The sequence below is a fragment of the Lithobates pipiens genome, unplaced genomic scaffold, assembly GCF_037356315.1.
Source record: "Lithobates pipiens isolate NorthernLeopardFrog02 unplaced genomic scaffold, aLitPip1_a1.2 Scaffold_28, whole genome shotgun sequence".
NCBI lineage: Eukaryota > Metazoa > Chordata > Amphibia > Anura > Ranidae > Lithobates > Lithobates pipiens.
This window is the reverse complement of record NW_027507789.1, coordinates 50,928,901-50,947,434: the sequence shown is the minus strand read 5'-3', so window position 1 is coordinate 50,947,434 and position 18,534 is coordinate 50,928,901. Positions and strand designations below refer to the sequence as shown.

The 18,534-nt window shown below is 44.9% G+C and overlaps 1 protein-coding gene across 2 annotated transcripts in view; it reads right to left on the bottom strand.

Annotated features, from left to right (window-relative positions):
• The window catches only part of LOC143935377 (uncharacterized), a 105,986-nt gene that overhangs the window by 45,963 nt on the left and 41,489 nt on the right, over positions 1–18,534 (bottom strand). The window contains exons 2-3 of one of the 2 annotated variants that reach the window (XM_077459199.1): positions 17,531–17,685; positions 4,733–4,849 (exon numbers count right to left, since the gene is read on the bottom strand). In XM_077459199.1, the coding sequence (XP_077315325.1) occupies positions 4,733–4,849; positions 17,531–17,624 (211 nt within the window). In that variant the 5' untranslated portion in view covers positions 17,625–17,685. The remainder of the gene's footprint in view (positions 1–4,732; positions 4,850–17,530; positions 17,686–18,534) is intronic. The other variant, XM_077459200.1, reaches the window with a different exon arrangement.

The window sequence follows — 18,534 nt, the reverse complement described above, 5'->3', positions numbered from 1 at the left end:
ACTGAGCAGAGAGCAGTGAGCTTTGCCCCTCCAGTGTTCACTGGAGTTCTGGGCTGTGTAGGGGGGTGGGAGCATCTGGCTTAGGCTCTCACTATACACTGAAAGGCTGAACCAGCTACCAGTCATGAATCTGGGTGGATCCTGACATTGTTCGGCCCCTCTCAGAGACTGGAAAGGATCTGGAATGTCAGCCTTTAGCCCACTGTTGGGTGATTCTGGGTCACAGGAGTGCAAAAGTAAGTGCACTCTAGTGACCCACATGAGAAGTATGGTCAAACAAGCTTTGGCCATACTTCTGTTTTAATAAAAAGTATCAACAACTGGTGCCATTACCTATATAAACCAGACAGTTTGTCTTTAATTTGTTTACCCAAACAGCTTAGAAAATGTAATTTAAAGCTGACTGGCTGTGCTCCAGTTGAGACAAAGTTTGACGTTTTTTTATTAATTCTCCCCAGTGTTTACTATTCAGGCTAGTTTACCCTGGTTATCCAATTGGGCATTGTCAATGTAGCCAGGAGCCGGCTATTGTTGCCTGCAATTCAGGGACAGTGTGCAGTGTTGTTGTGGAGCTGTCTCCCTCTAGTGTTGGCTTAGACTCCATGCTGTCATTTCCTAAAGGTAGAGCATAGAGTAAAGCAAAGCATCTTGGGATATGTACAGTGGAGTAACTAGAACCTTCAGGGGCCCCAATGCAAGACACCATTGGACAGGGTCCTTTCCTGCAAGCCAGGTGGCGGAACGCCAGGGCCGGTTTGCAAGTGGATGGCTGCATATAAACAAACTGATTTCTCCTTTTCCCCCTTCTCCTCCTGTTCCTCCCGCAGGCATTCAGCGGGTGCAGGAGGAAAATGGAGATCGGTTCATACATACATGCATGCATGCACATACACACACACACACACACACACACACACACACATAAACACACATACAGATAGCCTTTTAAAAAATGGCAGACCTTTACCTTATTTCTTTCTGACAGGTACTGCACTGTAGGGGGAGACAAAGAGCACTCCACACACTGTGCTTTCACTTTAGGTCTAATCAGTGTGACAAGCTCCCCGCAGTGTCGATTACAGTTTGGCTGAGGATCAGGGAGCTCGGTCTCAGCCGCCCTTGCCGCTCCTCCTATCTAGGTATACAGGGGGCCCGGTCGCATGGCGACCTCATCGACCCTTATACTTCCGCCACTGGATGTGTAGTTCTGAATGCTGGGGTTTCAATTCTAGCAGGACTGGCCTGAACTACAACTACCAGATTGCTGGAAAAAGGATATAAAGGGGCTGGTCTAGGCCTAGATCGCTCTCTTTGGACCCCGGCCTGGAACTGCCAGCAGGAACTCTGTGCCTGTGTGTGCTGCGGCAGAGTCGTGGCATGCACAAGAAAGAGTGGCAACCAGAGGGACATCTGTGGACAGCATTGCTTCCCTATCTTGCAGCAGTCTGGAGGCTGATCCTGCTCCTTGCATGCTACCTGCACTTCAGATCCGGGCACAGTGCAACGGAGGTCCAACTTCATTCCCTTAGCCAGGACCCAGAGGAAGGTCCTGAAAAGCCATCACCATCTTCATTGCTAACAGCAGCTTCAGTGACATGACATGTTGGGCTGCAGACAGTAAAAACCTAAGGAGGCCTTTTCTGTGGGAGCTCATCGGTCCTGGGAGGATGGATAATAGTGCTACTTGCAGGGAAGGTACCATGAAGGCATTGTATAAGTTATTATAAATACTGAATACCTTGTCCCAGAAAGGGCAAACTCGATCGCAGTCCCACCACACCTGCGTGTAGGTGCCCTCTCCTCCGCGACAGCACCTGTCTGAAGTACCTGGATACATCTTGCTCACTGTGACTGAATCTCTGTACGATCGTGATAGTAGTTTGTAGTTTTTCTCTTGAGAGAACCCAGATATAGAGGATTTGTGTGTAACTGTAAATGAGGTGCTCCATTGTTCAATAGATATCTCCATTCCCATGTCTCTTGACCATTTTTGTGTTAAATTAGGCAGCGTATTGCATATGTGCAACTGCATGTCTTTGTAAATTAGGGATAATGGGTGTTTGGGTGTCCGAGAGAGACCACACATATCCTCAAAGGTTGTGAGAGGTCTATGAACCTGTCCTGAAAGATGGAGAGTCCTACAGTGTTGTGTTAGGGATAACATGGAAAGCCAATCTATCGGGGCGTCTGGTTGTGGGTGGAATTGGCCTGTGGAGGCTTGGATAAACTGTCTGGCCATAGGCCATTGTTCTCTGGTGTATGAGCCACATTGCCCTCTAGTTTTGTATGCCTGGAGTGCCAGGTTATCAAACAGGGACGATAAAGGGCTAGGGTCTGTGGAAAGTGAGTAGGTGGTTTGTTTGCGGTACCAAATGGTTAGTGTTGCTACCCTCAGTGGGGACATGGCATCTATAGTGCAAAATTTTGCATTATATCCCCACAAGAGAGCTCTGAGGTCTACTTGTGCCATGTCCTGTTCAATGACCGTGGATGGTTTGGATAAGGGACGCAGGAACCACTCAAGGAGTCTCGAGACTATAATGGATGTGTGATATAGTTGAAAGTCTGGGAGGCCAATACCCCCTCTATTTTTAGGGGTGCATAGGATTTTATGTTTGAGCCTAGAGGGGTGGTTCTGCCAGATGAACTTGAACGCCAAGGAGCAGAGCGTAAGAAAGAAGGCTGTGGGGAGAAGTATGGGTAACGTTTGAAATAGATAAAAGTAACTTAGGGAGGATATCCATTTTAAGGACATTCATTCGTCCCCACCAGGAGAGTTTGAGGTGATGCCATGATTCCAGCGAACGTCAGATTTTTGTCAATATAGGACTGTAATTCCGGGCATATGAGTCATGTAAATTTCTAGGTATCTCTGTCCCTAAAGTATTTGAGTGAACGTGGTTGCCATTGGAATGGGAACTGCTTCTTAAGTAGGGATGTTGTGGTCGAGTTTAATGAAATGTTCAGGGCTTCCATTTTTGTAATATTTAATTTGAAGTTGCTGTGCGCTCCGAAGAGGTCAAGCTCTTGAAGTAAGGCAGGGATTCTAACTTGTGGCTGAGTGATATAAAGAAGTAAGTCGTCTGCATATAATAATAGTTTGCGGTGGGCTGAAGGTGTGGGGATCCCGTGTATGGTGTCATTGCTGCGGATGGCTTAGGCTAGATGTTTGACCGTGAGCGCAAATAGTAAGGGTGACAGTGGGCACCCCTGTCTTTTGTCGTTTCTGATTTCGAACATCTCTGATGACTCCCCGCTACCTTAGCCGAGGGATTAGTGTAGAGTGACATCATTTTGGTTAACATTTTTGGCCCCAGACCTATCTGGTGAAGTGATGCATATAGAAAGGGCCAGCTTACCCTATCAAAAGCCTTCTCAGTGTCACATGCTAGAAGGCAAGCAGGGCTATTGTGGTGTTGGGCATATGAGATAAGATGCAGGGTTTTTGTGGTGTTGTCCCGAGCTTCTCGATTTGGTATGAAGCCTACTTGGTCACTATGAACGAGAGATGGTAGCAAGGGGGCTAGGCGAGTGGCTATGATTTTAGAAAATAGTTTGAGATCAACATTCAGGAGGGAAATGGGCCTGTAGTTGCTACATTGAGAGTGGTCTTTTCCTGGTTTGGGCAATACTACTATCTGAGCTTGGAGGAGTTGGGAGGATAAAGGGTGAGTGTCATCTACATCTTCAAATGCATGGGCCATTATGGGGGCCAAGTGCTGAGTGAATGTTTTGTAAAATTGGGGGGTATATCCGTCCGGGTCTGGGCTTTTAGCGTTCTTAAGTCCCTTCATCTCTATCAAAAAATCTGAGGTAGTAATGGGCAGTTCGAGGTTGTCAGCGTCTGCTGGGGGTATACTGGGAAGAGCTGTGGCTTGAATATATTGATGCAAGTCTGGAGAGATATGGGTGTGTCGTGCGTTCTGTGCTCTATTTGGTTGGTGGTTATAGAGAGAAGAGTAGTAGTCCCTGAATTCGGAGACTATTTCAGAGTTTTTGTGTTTTTTTTTGTTTGATCTGAGATACTATGTAGGGGATGTTTTGTCTTTGTTGTCTGGGGTGCAGGACCCTGGCCAAGTGTTTTCCACATTTATTTTCTTGTGAATAATGAATATGGCTGCCTTTACTCTGGGTAGTAAGTGCCCTGTCCGTAAATAGTTGCAACAGGTCGCGTTGTGCATTAGACAATTCCACTAATGTTTTGGGGTCTAGTGTCTGTTTATGTGTGGATTCTAGTGTGGATATTAGCTTAAATAAGCATTTTATGTTGTCTGTGCAAGCTCTTTTTAGTCTGGAGCCATGTTGGATAAAGATCCCTCTAAGTACGCATTTCAGTGTCTCCCACCGGTTCATGGCGGAGGTCTCATCTCTGGCGTGTAGTTGGGTAAAGTCTGTGATGGCTTTCGACACCGCTGCAGTGCAAGCGATGTCCGTCAGTTATCGTTCAGTCGCCATGTAGGTCTACGTGTGTGTTGTGGAATTCTGCCTAGAGTTACATGCATGGGTGCATGGTCTGACCATAGCTTCAGACCTATCCCACTCTTGGGTTCTAGGCCCAAAAGTGATTATGAGATAAAAATGTAGTCTATTCTACTGTAGGATTTGTGGGCAGGGGAGTAATACGTGTAGTCTCTCTCAGTAGGATGCAAGAGTCGCCATGTGTCAACTAGGGATAGCTTCGCTAGGACGGCGCGTATTTTGGTTAGGGAAGAAGGAGTGATGTGTGACTTACCAGTGGAAGAGTCCAGTCTCGGTATGAGGGGAGCATTGAGATCTCCTCCTAGGATTAAGTTAGGTGATCCAAAGGTCTTCAAGCGGGCTGTTACAAGGAGAGGAAGTGGAACTGATCCTGGTTTGGGAGATAAACATTAATAATTGTGAAAGCAGTCTGTTTAAATGCAATTTTCAAGAACAAATATCGTCCCTTGGGGTCTATGTCTGATTCAAGTACATCGGGGGAGAAAGAGCTATGAGAAGCTATCGATACACCTTTTGTTTTAGCTATGGGATTGGTGCTATGGTACCATGTTGTAAAGTGCTTGTCTGGAATCGTTGGGATGGAATCCGAACGAAAGTGAGTTTCCTGTAGCAGCAGTATCTGTGTTTTGGATTTGTGGAAGTGGTGTAGTATCTGTCTGCGTTTTTCAGGTGTGTTGAATTCTCTGCAATTTAGCGAGGATATCTTGAGCTCTAAGGTGGATTCCATGAAGTGGAGGTTTGGAAATTACATGTTAAGCAGTGTATGTTTATTATGTAAAGAGGCTCAGTTGCAAGTAATAGTGCCGAGAAAGAGAGAAGATAGGGAGGGGGGTAGGTAGGAGGAAGGTAAAGGTGGGAAGATTGAACTTTGCACTGAAGTAGTTGTATACAACAGCTAATTGCCTTTGTTGTTAGCACATAGTGTCTTTGGGAAGGGTGTGGAGAGGAGCAATGTAGGCATATGTGGGAATGTGTACAACATGGTACACTGTAATGGTCTGTGAGGGGGTAGCACCCCCTAGTATCCGGGTTGGGGTATGAAACATGGACACTATCTAAAAGTACTAAATTAATCTTCAAGTAAAGAGGCAGCAAAGTCTCTGTTAGTCCTATGGGTGGGAGCATGGTTAGTCTGACATGGGGTACTCCACCCCTGTCCTTGTCTAAAGTAATAGTGATATAACCTAAAATGAAGTAGGTAACGCAGCACCAAGTGCTTATTCAAGTGAGTGTTTAAGTAAGCTATGCACCACTCAGGGAAAAAGGAAAAATAATTCTAACATCATAAAGTCTCGAACATCTGAGGTGCGTTGTGACCAGTGTAATAATAATGTAAACATCAAACTTGTCCCTGAGAACCCTGAACCGAGATAGGTTGAGAAAACAAAATCCCCACCATCCGATGGGGGACTAGGGGTCTCATCCAGCTGGAGATTTGGAGGTACGTGATCGGGAGCGTTTCTTCTTGGAGACTGTTTAACATCCAGTAGAGAGGGGGAGACCTGGGGTCGCTGGGCGAAGAGGCCAGTCTGGAATCTGAATTTGAGGGAGTTCAAAAGTTCCTAGGAAAGTAGCCAAGTGCCAGCCAAGTTATAAATACAACAGTTTTGCTGAATGTTTTGCCAGTTGCTTAGATATTAAGTGCCTGTGGGCTGCGGATACACAAAGGGGTGGTCTGATATAGTCTCTGCATAGAAACCAATCAGCTTCCAGGTTGTATTGCCAAAGCTTTATTAAACAAGCTTAAGTTAGAAGCTGATTGGCTACCATGTATGGCTGCACCAGATTCGAAGTGCACCAGCTTTAGTAAATCAACTCCATTGCGTTTCTTTATATTTTTGCCTTATTGGCAGAAATCCTTATGGTATAATTGCACTGATTAATAGAGATTTGTTGCCTTAAGATAAGATATTCACATGACATACAATTTTATGCTATTCATTCCTTTGTGTCATTTTTGCCACGGTAAGCAAGAACTAAACTGTTTCATCAGCCTTGTGTAAGTTTTTTATTACTGGTGTCAATGGGTAATAATAACTGAACCCAGGGTGTCAGAGATGTCGGAGGACATGCAGAGTCAGGGCAATCAGTGGGGCACAGATTCTATCAGCGAGGGTAGCACAACACCTACATAAACAATACACATTTATGTTAGTAATTTCAAGGTGATGAGAGCTAACACTGAACGGTAACATGACTAATACTGTCAATTAACAATGCTTACTGGTATAACAGTGAGTATTATCTTGTGGAAACATGAAACAGCTACATTACAAAGGAGTAGTAATTCCTCACAGTTTCCTGCATTTTATAATAGCGCTATCTAGTGGTCAAACTTGGAATTGCAGGGGACTATCAACAGGATAAATCTTGATGCAATGTATACAAAACAGTTAATAAAGTGAGAATTCCCAGCCTAACAATATTAGAGCCAAAACAGTCAGCATCAATATATGGGCTTAGCTGTGTAGTTAGAAATTCCTTTTGTTGCAGGGCAAGTTTGGATGGGTTGGTTAGGGGATGCCACCTATGAAATTCAAAATGTGTATAGGACCTTGTTGCTGGGCCTTCCAAACAACTGGATACATTCCTGGTCATCAGCTGAAACCTTGTAAGTGAAAGAGAGTCACTCTTCAGCATAAAAGTCATGGTAAATGTAATGTCTCTCATCTTTTCAGTAGGTCTGAGATTGTCTGCCAAAGTAGGCATGGAAGGAAAATGAAGCTTTGCATAATGGGGCACACAAATGCTCCAGTGCTCTTGGGATGCATACGAAAAACTACATGTAACAATATAAACAGCATGCATGTATAAGTGAAAGACCATAAGATTGTTCAGGTGTGATTAAAAAAATGCATCTTTTTATTGTCAAGATCAAGAACATGAAGTCTAGCAGGTTATGCCATCAAGTACACAAAGCCTATTTCACACATCCATAGCTCTCAACTGTCCCTAATTTTGAGGGACTGTCCCTGATTTGGAACATAGTCCCTCTGTCCCTCCTTTCTCCTTATTTGTCCCTCATTTTGGTCTGATCAAAAAGTGTTTCCCAGTGCTAAACCTTTCATTCAGTTTCTAAATTGCTGCATTTGTAAATTTAAAAAGCCAGTTTAAAGGAATAGACATGGTTAAAAAATGCACTTGTGGGTTTAACTAATCATTTTGTTTGTATAATTCACCTTTAGGGCTCTTTCACACGTTTGTCCCTTTTCACTGACTTTACTTGCTCAGCAGGGATCACTCCTTTGATCCCCGCTGAGCCGGCAAATGATAGGTCCGTCTCTGTACACTGTGCAGGGACGGACCTGTTATAGCCTTGCTCTCCTCTATCGGGGATCGGATGAAAACGGATCCGCCTGTCCTTTTTTATCTGATCCCATCCGCCAGACTGATGGTAAATAGAGTTTCCATCTGTCCGGATTTAGCGGATGTCAGTGGACATGTCACCGCTGATATCCGTCGCTCCATAGAGGTACATGAAGCACCCGTTCAGGTTCGCCTGAAAAACTGACAGGCAGACCTGAATGGTCCGCATGTGTGAAAGAGCCCTTAAGGGGGTGTGTCCTATGCCTACATACTTTTACTAATAGGTGTCCCTTGTTCCCATCTCAAAAAGTTGGGAAGTATGTGCATCTTACTCTTTGCTTCACTGAAAAGTCTGAGGATATAGATGTAGCCCTGTTATAGGCAGGTAACCAAATGCACCAGAGCCTTCGGTAAAGGAAGAGTGGACTATGAATATTTAATTGGTGCCTCCATCTAGAACAGGGTTCCAGCGTATGTAGAGATGATCCCTTTCTAGGACAAAACTAGTATCTCACCCAAAATAACTGACAGCAGTAGTATTAATACACCCAGCATAGATTTCTAAGAGTAAAGATATGCAGACATATACCAGCAGGTGATTAGTGTAACTTTATATATGATAAAGTGATGGCATTACATACAACCAAAGTAATAGCAGGAAGAATGTACGTATGTTTGAGAAGAACAGTGTATATATGTATCTATATATAACCAATACTTCCAATTAGGCCCATGGCATAGTTCAGTTGCAGGGGCCCCTGATTAGCTGGCTTGCAAGGCATAACACAATCCGACTTAAGTGGACAAACACTGATGCATCTGTGGAGCGGTGGCTTCCTGGGGACACCTGTACAGATGAACACACTGATGATGAAGAAGTCTGGAATGCGCCACCTGTAAGGCAAATCAGGCCTATCTAGCCTAGACCTTGGTCCCTAACCTGACTATAGGCTATCAATGCTATCGGGCCTCTAGCTATCAAAATTGCCATCGGAAGCTTATCCTGTCTCTACCCTGAGCTGTTTACCATTCCCAAGGTTAATACTAGCTAGGAAACCCCCAGACCAAAAAGGGACACTGTTGTTTTAAATAATGAAGTGGCAGGTATACATTTCAACACAAACCAGTCACTCGATAGGTTATAATCAATTGAGCTTTGCTCTCATACACTTGAGAATAGCCCAAGTATATTTCATTATGCAAATAGAAAGTTTCAGTGAATCAGAGAAGCCTCTAACAGATATCTCTGATTCCCACACAGGAGTGACAGTAATATAGCAACAGTGAGCTACACTTACAGTGCAGTAACACTTGCCTATTGTCCCTTTTCAGTCTGGATGGATACAACACAAAATCAGCCTGCAGCACCTCTGGCTTGCACAGCATGTGGCTGGCCACACTTGCTGTAATGATGTAACTCTTCGTATAACTCATTGATTGAAGTATTGGAGGCTGGGACCTTCCCGAGGGGGCTCTGCCCACTTTGGACTTGATGGCAAGGGTGTGGGAAGTGGCAAAAAAAAACCCTGGGATACAGAGGATTCACAAAGTACTCCCCTCTATGGGAAAACAGCAAGCTCGGTGAGGTGCAGAAACTGGGGTTAATTAGAGAATTGGAAAGACGAGGCTTAAAGTTTATTCTCCAGATCTATTGTGAAGGAAAGTTAAAAACTTTTCAGGAATTAAGAGACCAATTTGCAATCCCCAATAAATCTTTTTTCAGGTATTTGCAGGTAAGACATGCTTTGACAGAACAGTTCAAAGGGAGGACGATAGAATGGAGCAACATTCTGGTACTAGAGAATATATTACCAAGGCCAAGTCACAGAAGGGCTTAATATCCAAAATATACCCAATTATACATAAAGGGAGCCGTGAAGGGCTGCAAACAAGGTCCTATAGGGAGAAATGGGAAAGAGATGTGGGAAATATATCGGAACCACAATGGGAAAGGATTCTTGAACTTGCCCCATGGGTATCACTCTCCCCACCTCAGAAGATATCACACCTATTTTTACTGTACCGGGTCTACTATACGCCACAAAAGCTGTTCTGGTTTGGTCGAAGACAGGATGATATACCTGTCCTAGATGCGGCAGGAAAGGGGGGGACCTTATCCATATGTTTTGGAGATGTCCAAAGCTATGCCAATACTGGAGGGAGGTGGTGGTTACTGTGGCACAGGTGTTCAAAATGCGTATTGATATGGACCCCATTCTTTGTGTGTTGGGTAGGATAGAGGGAGAGGGCAGACCTGAAAATACCCAATTAGAAATCCTGAGATGCCTTTTCCAGGCTAGGAAACTTATTGCTCAGAGGTGGCAATCTTCTGCCCCCCCCCCCGCCCCCTGTCCAGTAGGGAATGGGAACAGAATATGGAGGTGGTGATTCTTAAGGAAAGGACGTCATATATTAAACAAGGAGGTTTTAAAAAATTTGATAAGATCTGGAAGATGTGGAAAGAGAAATAGTAATGTGAAGGAATAATCATACGTAAGGGAAGGTCTGATATGCTGGGAGGGAACAAGGAAAAGTGAAAACGAAAAAAACAAGGAAAAGTAACTTGCTGAGTGATGAATGGAGTGGTAAATGATGGAGGTATTGGAAGTGTGAAAGTGTGGTACGAGAGATTGGTGGAGTAGGTGTGATTAAGGGAAATACAAACAAATGCAGCTTCTTAGGCAGGGGGGAGTCTAGATCCTCCCTTTATATTTCCCTTTTGTATTGTAAAATGTATGAGGTTTATGGTTGTTTTGTAAATTTGAAAAAGATAATAAAGACATAAAGTAAAAAAATAAAAAAATAAAAGATGTAGAAGATGAAATATCGGTAAATTACTTTGTCGGACACAGACTCTTTTAAGGGATACCAGGATTTATTCCACTCTGGCCAGAGAAGTGGCATCTGAGGGACTCACGTCCCAAAAATCAAGTGTGTCCAAATACAGTTTACACAGTGTACATATAATTTCAATATATTGCGTTACAAGCGAAAAGGTGGTATATTTCCGTTATACGTTGCATTAACCTTTTTAAACAGTCAACCTTTTGAACCTTTTTTGGATACAAGATAATTCAGCAAAGCATATACTTTAAACCCTTGCAAAGTTTCAGTTTTTCTGCAGTTTGCTCTTTGCGCTTTCTTTATCTGTCTTACTAATCATCAAGCAGGCTATAGCTCAGGAAGGAGAGGGTGAGTGTGATGAAGACAGTTGTCGTGATGGGAGGGGGAGTTAGTGAGCGAGTGTCTCTCTGCAGTTTTTAAAGTACACCGAACATGAGATGTAGAGAATGATTTTTAGCTAATTCTAAATAAGCCTCTATTTCCACACACATAACTATGGCCACATAAACTGACCCTCAATGCCCCTTTATTCCCCCCTTTGATCATAACCACAGCAATAATATGAGCATCACTGAATAACATACAGTTTTTCTTTTAGTGGGCCAGAGCCCAACGTGATTGGGATTCTGTTTAATCCTGGGGAGTTAGTGGCTGGTACTTCCACATAATATGGGTTGCAGCCTTTCTTTCTACAGTGGCCTCAATGAAACTCTGGATCATTCTAGTCCCAAGGGGAATCAGACAGGGCAGCAGCGGGCATGCTACAAGTATTACTACAAGGATTCCCGATATGGCCTTTAACCCATATGTACTGGGGAACCAATCCCCGGACAAGCTGCCAACATTGAACCCATCCCATGTCTGGACTGGCACATGGGCTAACTTTTTTATCCTATCTGTGATTTCCTCAACGACTTTTCCCATGTTATCCACTTATAAGCAACAATTACTCAGATTACATTTTCCACAGAACCCACAGACCACTTTTACCTACACGTAAGCCTAGATTAAGGTTTACCTGTAGGTGCAGGAAATATCTCCTAAACCTACATGGTTTAGGAGATATTTGTAAAAGACAGGCACCACTGTCTATGGCGCATGTACTGTAGACATCAGCATGCAGGCACACTGAGCATGCCGCTGCTAATGGCGATCATGCCATTAGTGGCGGCTCCCGCATGCATGCGTGGTAGTGACGTCATCGTGGCTCCGGCCAGTCACAGTGCCGGAGCCGAGATACCCGGAAGTCACTCCGGGATAGATGGCGGTGTCGGAGGAGAAGAACAAGGGTCAATTCGGGGGCTTCCATCTCAGGTAAGTTATTCATAATGAGCTAGTATTCTATGCATACTAGCTCATTATGCCTTTGCCTTGCAGGGTGTATTTTCTTTGTTTGTTTGTTTGACTTTACTTCCCCTTTAATTTTAGCCGCATTTTCTTCAGCCAAGCTATAAGCAGACTTAAGGGTATCTTTTAATCTAGCTACATATTGGTAGTGGCTTTGGTGACTGATCTCATCAGTGGAGACCCCTAGTAGAAGGTCAATTGGTAATCTGTGCTCTCTTCCAAATATTAAAAAGGGGAAAACCCGGTGCTCTCATGCCTTGTACTGTTATATGCATGAACCATGGCTTCAACTCTACAACTTCAAGTACATTTGTCATCAGCCTGTAGGGTGCCTAGCATATCAAGCAAGGTCATGTTAAATCTTTCAGGAACAGCATCACCTACAGGGTGGTAAGGTGTAGTCCGACTCTTGTGAACGTTTAGCAGCTGAAGCAATTCCTTGATCAACTTGCTCTCAAAATCCCAACCCTGATCTGAGTGTATTCTGTGGGGGAGGACATAGTGGAAAAAATATTCTCCCAAAGCACTAGAGCAACCGTTACTGCCTTTTGATCTTTGGTAGGGAAAGCTTGGGTGCACCGAGTAAAGTGATCGGTCACCACTAATATATTTCCGATCCCTCGGGAATCTTGGTCAATACATAGAAAGTTGATAGAGACCAGATCCATGGTACCTGAATTTTGTAAGTGCTTCATGGGGGCAGCATGGGCTGACAGAGTTTTTCTCTGAGGACATTGAAGGCAACATCTGCAAAGATCCACCACGGTGTCTCTCATTTTAGGCCAGTAAAATCAGTCTTGGATGAGGCCACAAGTCTTTTCTGGACCCAGATGGCCATGATAGTCATGCAAACTCTTGAACACCATCTTGAGAAGCATTCTGGGATCACTAATTGACGCCTCCCAGGGTAGTCATGATACAATACCACATGATAGAGTAGTCCTTTGTCTATCTCAAATTTCTTCCAATCCCTCAGGAAATTACCACACTCAGTGGGCAAAGACTTCTTCAACATCTCTGGATCTTTAGCATTCACTGCTCTGTACAAAGGTCCGATAACAGGGTCAGACTTCTGACTTTTAATCATTTGCTGGGTGGCTATGGAGCATCTTTCAAATGACCCCAGTGCAGCAGGGTAAGCAAACATATCAGGGACAGCTTCTGGACCACTACCCATGCAGTCCACGAGCTGTGTCTCAGAAAAGGCCACTTTATCTTCAACAACTGTGGCTGTAGCACACAGAGCTCCAACACCAGGGCCCAGACATTCTCTTCAGATATAGGGGCCAGGCCTGGGCGTCTTAATAGGGCATCTTCTCCGATGTTCTTTGGGCCCCGGTTTGTACTTCAATGTAAACTGGTAATTGGAAAGCGTGGCTAACCATCGGTGCCCGATGGCATCCAGCTTGTCTGTAGTTGGAACATACGTCAAAGGATTGTTATCAGTTCTTACTTTAAATGAAGCTCCATATAGATAATTGTGTAACTTTCAATGATGGCCCATTTGAGTGCCAAGAACGCCAACTCGTGAACTGGGTAATTACACTCACTGGGAGAAAGACTTCGGCTGATGAAGGCTATGGGCCGTAATCCTGGGGTATACTTTTGATGCAATACTCCACCAAGCACCTCAAAACTCGCATCCACATGAAGTACATAGGGCTTCTGAGCATCAGCGTAATCCAGGACCGGCGCTCCTGTCAATTTATTCTTCAATTGATCAAAGGCTCCTTCACATGCTGAAGTCTAGTTGTCCCCAAAGGGGCTTTTGGGAGACCTCTTTTTGCTTCTCAGAGCTGTTGATATCACTCTTCAACAAGGCAAGGAGTTTAGCCACTTTTTTTTTTAACATAAAGTTTATTTATTTTTTAACAAACAAACATAAGTCAAATTATAGTACATGTAGACAGATGTTTTATATTAATAGGGTATATGGTATCAAATCAATTGGTTATAGTAATAGTGAAATCTATCAAGATTGTGTCCATTGAGTGTATTACGCATTGAATGAAGCACATACAGAACCAAGGAGAAAATCATGAGGGGGGACGATCCGGGCCTACATCACCATTTAGAGCATATCTTCTTTAAGGTCAGACATGGCTCAGTTGGGGGAATTCAGGGGTTAGGGGAGAAATAGACACTCAAGATTTAAGGGGTAGTTACATGTGGAAGTCTTATGATTTCTACTCAAGTGTCAGGTGTCTAGATTCTATTCTACCCAGTCCGCCCATGTTTTATCAAATTTCTTCAGGCAATTTTGTCCCTAAGTTAATTTGTAGAGAGGTAATGCTGCATTGATGAGTGAAAGCCATAGTTGTTTAGTGGGGGGCTGAGCCTGGTTCCAATGGAGGAGGATCGCCTTCCTAGCATATAATGCTGTGTAAAAGACAAAACATTTTTCCTCTGGGGGGCTTCTAGGGACTCACAGATGCCCAAAAGAAGGAGAATAGGGCTGTTCGGGACATTCAGATTTCCTATAGAATTAATATCGTACAGGACTTCCTTCCAGAAATCCCCTATCCTTGGACAGGTCTATACTGTATGGAAGAAATCTGTGTTATCTGAACCACACTTGGGGCACCCTGTTAATCTGTCTGGATATATTTTTGCTAAGCGTACCAGGGAATAGTAGGCGCGATGTAAAAATTTTAATTGGGTAAATCTATCCCTGGATGATATGGTTAAAGTCAGGAACTGTTGTACCCCCTCCTCCCAGTCATCATCTGCTAATTCAGGGATGTCTCATTGCCAACAAATAAACAGTCGGGAAACCCTAGATGTGTCCAATAGTTAGCATGTTATAGATAGTTGAGAGCGTTTTGCTACTTTCAGGGGTTCGATTTCCAAGTCTGACATCTGTAGGGTAATCAGGTCAGGGAATTGGGAGCGGAAAGCGCGCCGTATTTGGAGATTGGTAAAGAACATTTGGTTTGGGAGACCCCTGTTATTCTTCAGAGTGTCAAATAATGTCAACTGTCCCTGTGACACTAAGGTTGTGATCCCATATCTAGACCACACAACTGGGTCTGGAATAGAGTGGAAATGGGGGAGTTTCGGGTTGCCCCAGAGTGGTGTTGCAGGAGACCATGTATTTGGCTTCCCAAATTTCCGACTTACAGTGTCCCATACTCTAAGGGTCGTCTTCATAGGAGGAGTCACCTTTGGGTTAGATTGGGGGCCTCTGTGTATGAGATTTCTTAATTCTGAGTAGGAACCTAACAGCGCACCTAACAGTCGATGCCGGGTTGGCTGGCTCCTCCGCCAGCCACAACTTAAGTGTCACTAGAACCACAGCCCAGTAGTATCTCAGGAGACATGGGAATGCCAAACCTCCTAGTGTGACCGGGAGCTGTAAAGCTGTTTTCGCTATCCTAGAGACCTTTCCATTCCAGATAAAAGAGGTAATGATACTATCTAGCTTATTGAAGAAGGAAATAGGTATGGGAATAGGAGTTTGTCTAAAGAGATAATTGAATCTAGGTAGGATGGACATCCTAATTAAATTCACTCATCCTACTGGAGTAAGGGGGAGAGACCTCCATGCTGTGCATTGGTGAATTACCTGAGACACCACCGGGGTTAGGTTAAGGTCAATAAACTGGCAGAGGTCCCTATGTATCTCCATTCCCAGGTATCTGAACTGAGATACCCGTTTAAGCTGCCCATCTGTGGGTAGAGGGGCAGTTTCAGAGTGGAGCGGGAAGAGGACAGATTTCCCCCAATTTATGCATATTCCTGAATGTCGCCCATATCTGTCTATGACCCCAAGTGCCTGTTGTAGGGAAATTGCATCATCTCTGAGGTACAGTAAGGTGTCATCTGCGTATATTGACACTTTTTCTTGGTGGGGACCTATTGCTATACCTTGTACTTGGGGAGTGGATCTGATAAGGATAGCCATGAGTTCTATTGCCAGCACAAATAGCCCCGGCGACGGAGGGCAGCCCTGTCTCGTTCCCCTTTCCAGAGGGAAGGGCAAGGAGAGAACAGTTCCAGTATGCACCCTAGCTGTCGGAGATCTGTACACAGCCTCAACCCAGGAGATGAAGACAGGACTGAAGCCAAATCTGCGGAGGACCTCCCATAGATAGTTCCATTCCACTGAATCAAAAGCTTTTTCTGCATCCAGGGAGGCCACTACCACATTGTCCACGTCTCCAACCCCCGGGGCCAAGACTGCATACAGTCTCCGCAGATTACCGTATATACTCGAGTATAGGCCGACCCGAATATAAGCCGAGGCCCCCAATTTACCCCCAAAAAAACTGGCAAACTTATTGACTCGTGTATAAGCCGAGGGTGAGACATGCCTGTCCATCCCTGTGTGTGTGTCCGTCCATCCCTGTGTGTCCGTCCATCCCTGTGTGTCCGTCCATCCCTGTGTGTCCGTCCATCCATCCCTGTGTGTGTGTGTGTCCATCCATCCATCCATCCCTGTGTGTGTGTGTCTCCATCCATCCATCCATCCATCCCTGTGTGTGTGTGTCTCCATCCATCCATCCATCCCTGTGTGTGTGTGTCTCCATCCATCCATCCATCCCTGTGTGTGTGTGTCTCCATCCATCCATCCATCCCTGTGTGTGTGTGTCTCCATCCATCCATCCATGTGTGTGTGTGTGTGTGTGTGTGTGTGTATGTGTGTGTGTGTGTGTGTGTGTGTGTGTGTGTGTGTGTGTGTCCAGCCTACCTGTGTCCCGAGCCTTTGTCCCGAGCCTCCGTCCCGTGCCTTGCCTCCTTGCCTCCGTCCCGTGCCGTGCCTTGCCGCCGTGCCTTGCCTCCGTCCCGTGTCGTGCCTTGCCTTGCCTCCGTCCCGTCCCGTCCCGTGCCGTGCCTTGCCTTGCCTCCGTCCCGTGCCCTCTTCGTCGGCGCCTCGGCGGCCATTGTAAAATTCAAAAGCCTCCGCCTTCGCCTGTGATAGGCGGAACACTGAATTTCCCAGCAGCCTGTGTTCCGCCTATCACGGACATCGTATCATCCTCGTCCGTAGTACGAGGATGATACGATGTCCGTGATAGGCGGAACACAGGCTGCTGGGAAATTCAGTGTTCCGCCTATCACAGGCGAAGGCGGAGCCGGAGGCGCGGCTTTTGAATGATAGAATGGCCGCTGTCTGTCTGCTCGACACGCTGATCGAGCGGGCAGACAGCGATGACTCGAGTATAAGCCGAGGGGGGCACTTTCAGCCTCAAAAAAGAGGCTGAAAATCTCGGCTTATACTCGAGTATATACGGTAATATCTGTTCCCTTGCCCGGCATGAAGCCTGATTGGTCTTTGTGGATTAAGATGAGTATTACTTCATTAAGGCGTCTAGCGAGAATTTTAGTCAATATTTTGGCATCAGAATTGAGAAGTGAAATGGCCTATAGGACGAGCATAATTGGGGGTCCTTCCCAGGCTTAGGTGCCACCACAATTATGGCTTGTGCCATGGATGGGGGGAGGGCACCCTCCTTTTGTGTCTTAGTGAACATGTTGTGTAATCTAGGTGCTACCTCCTCCATGTATTGCTTGTAAAACTCAGGTGGAAATCCATCCGTACCTGGAGTCTTACCTGCTTGTCGGGAGCTCAATGCCACCTGTACCTCCTCCAGCGTGATTGGGCTATCTAGGGCCTCTCCTGCAGCCGGGGTAAGAGTTGGGAACATCACTTTGTCAAGGAACCCAGACAACTCCTCACCAGAGTATCCTATTCTGGATGCGTATAGCCTGGAATAGAAGTCCGGTAAAGCATCTGTTAATGTCTATAGGGTCCGTCACTATTGTTCCATCCTCTGCCTGAATTCTAGTGGAGGTCGGGGCTTGTTCTTTAGCAATCCAAGCTAGGAGCCTGCCTGTTTTTTCCCCTTGCTCAAATATCCGTTGTGTTTGGGCTAGTTGTCTTTGTCTTAGCTACTCCCAGGAGCATCACCTCTCTATAAGCCACTTTAATGTCCTGACCCGTGATAGGGTTAGCCGCAAGGGCATAGCGGGACTCAAGGGATTGGGCCCTAGCTTCAGCTTCCACCACTATGATCTGATAATTTTTACGTTCCCTAGCTATAGAGGAGAGATAGTATCCTCTAATGAAGGTCTTAAAAGCATCCCAATCGTTTCCCGGTGAGGTGGTTCCAGCATTTGTCATCCAGTATTGTCTAATCATTGTGGCAATTTCAAATTCTATAGTGGGGTTAGTTATCCAAATTCTGGAGAGACGCCATATTCTGTCGGTTGGGGGCATTATCATTTGTACATTACAGAACAGTGTTGAGTGGTCAGAAATACCCCTGGGGTGGATTTTTGTTGTTATACTCATTTTTGTTGTTATACTTCTGTAACCCTGGAACATAATTTATGGGGAATAACGTTTGCATTCTCCTAATAACTGTTGGCAGATTTCACGATCTAGCACTGCCCTAATATGATCCTTAAGCTTCGGCATATTCAGAACTACATCTGTTTATTAAGAAGGTAACTATACATACAAATATGATATGTAACCATAGTGAATATCATGTAGCAAACCCATAGCATTAGTGGATGTTGCATTATATCCAATATACAGTGGTGTGAAAAAGT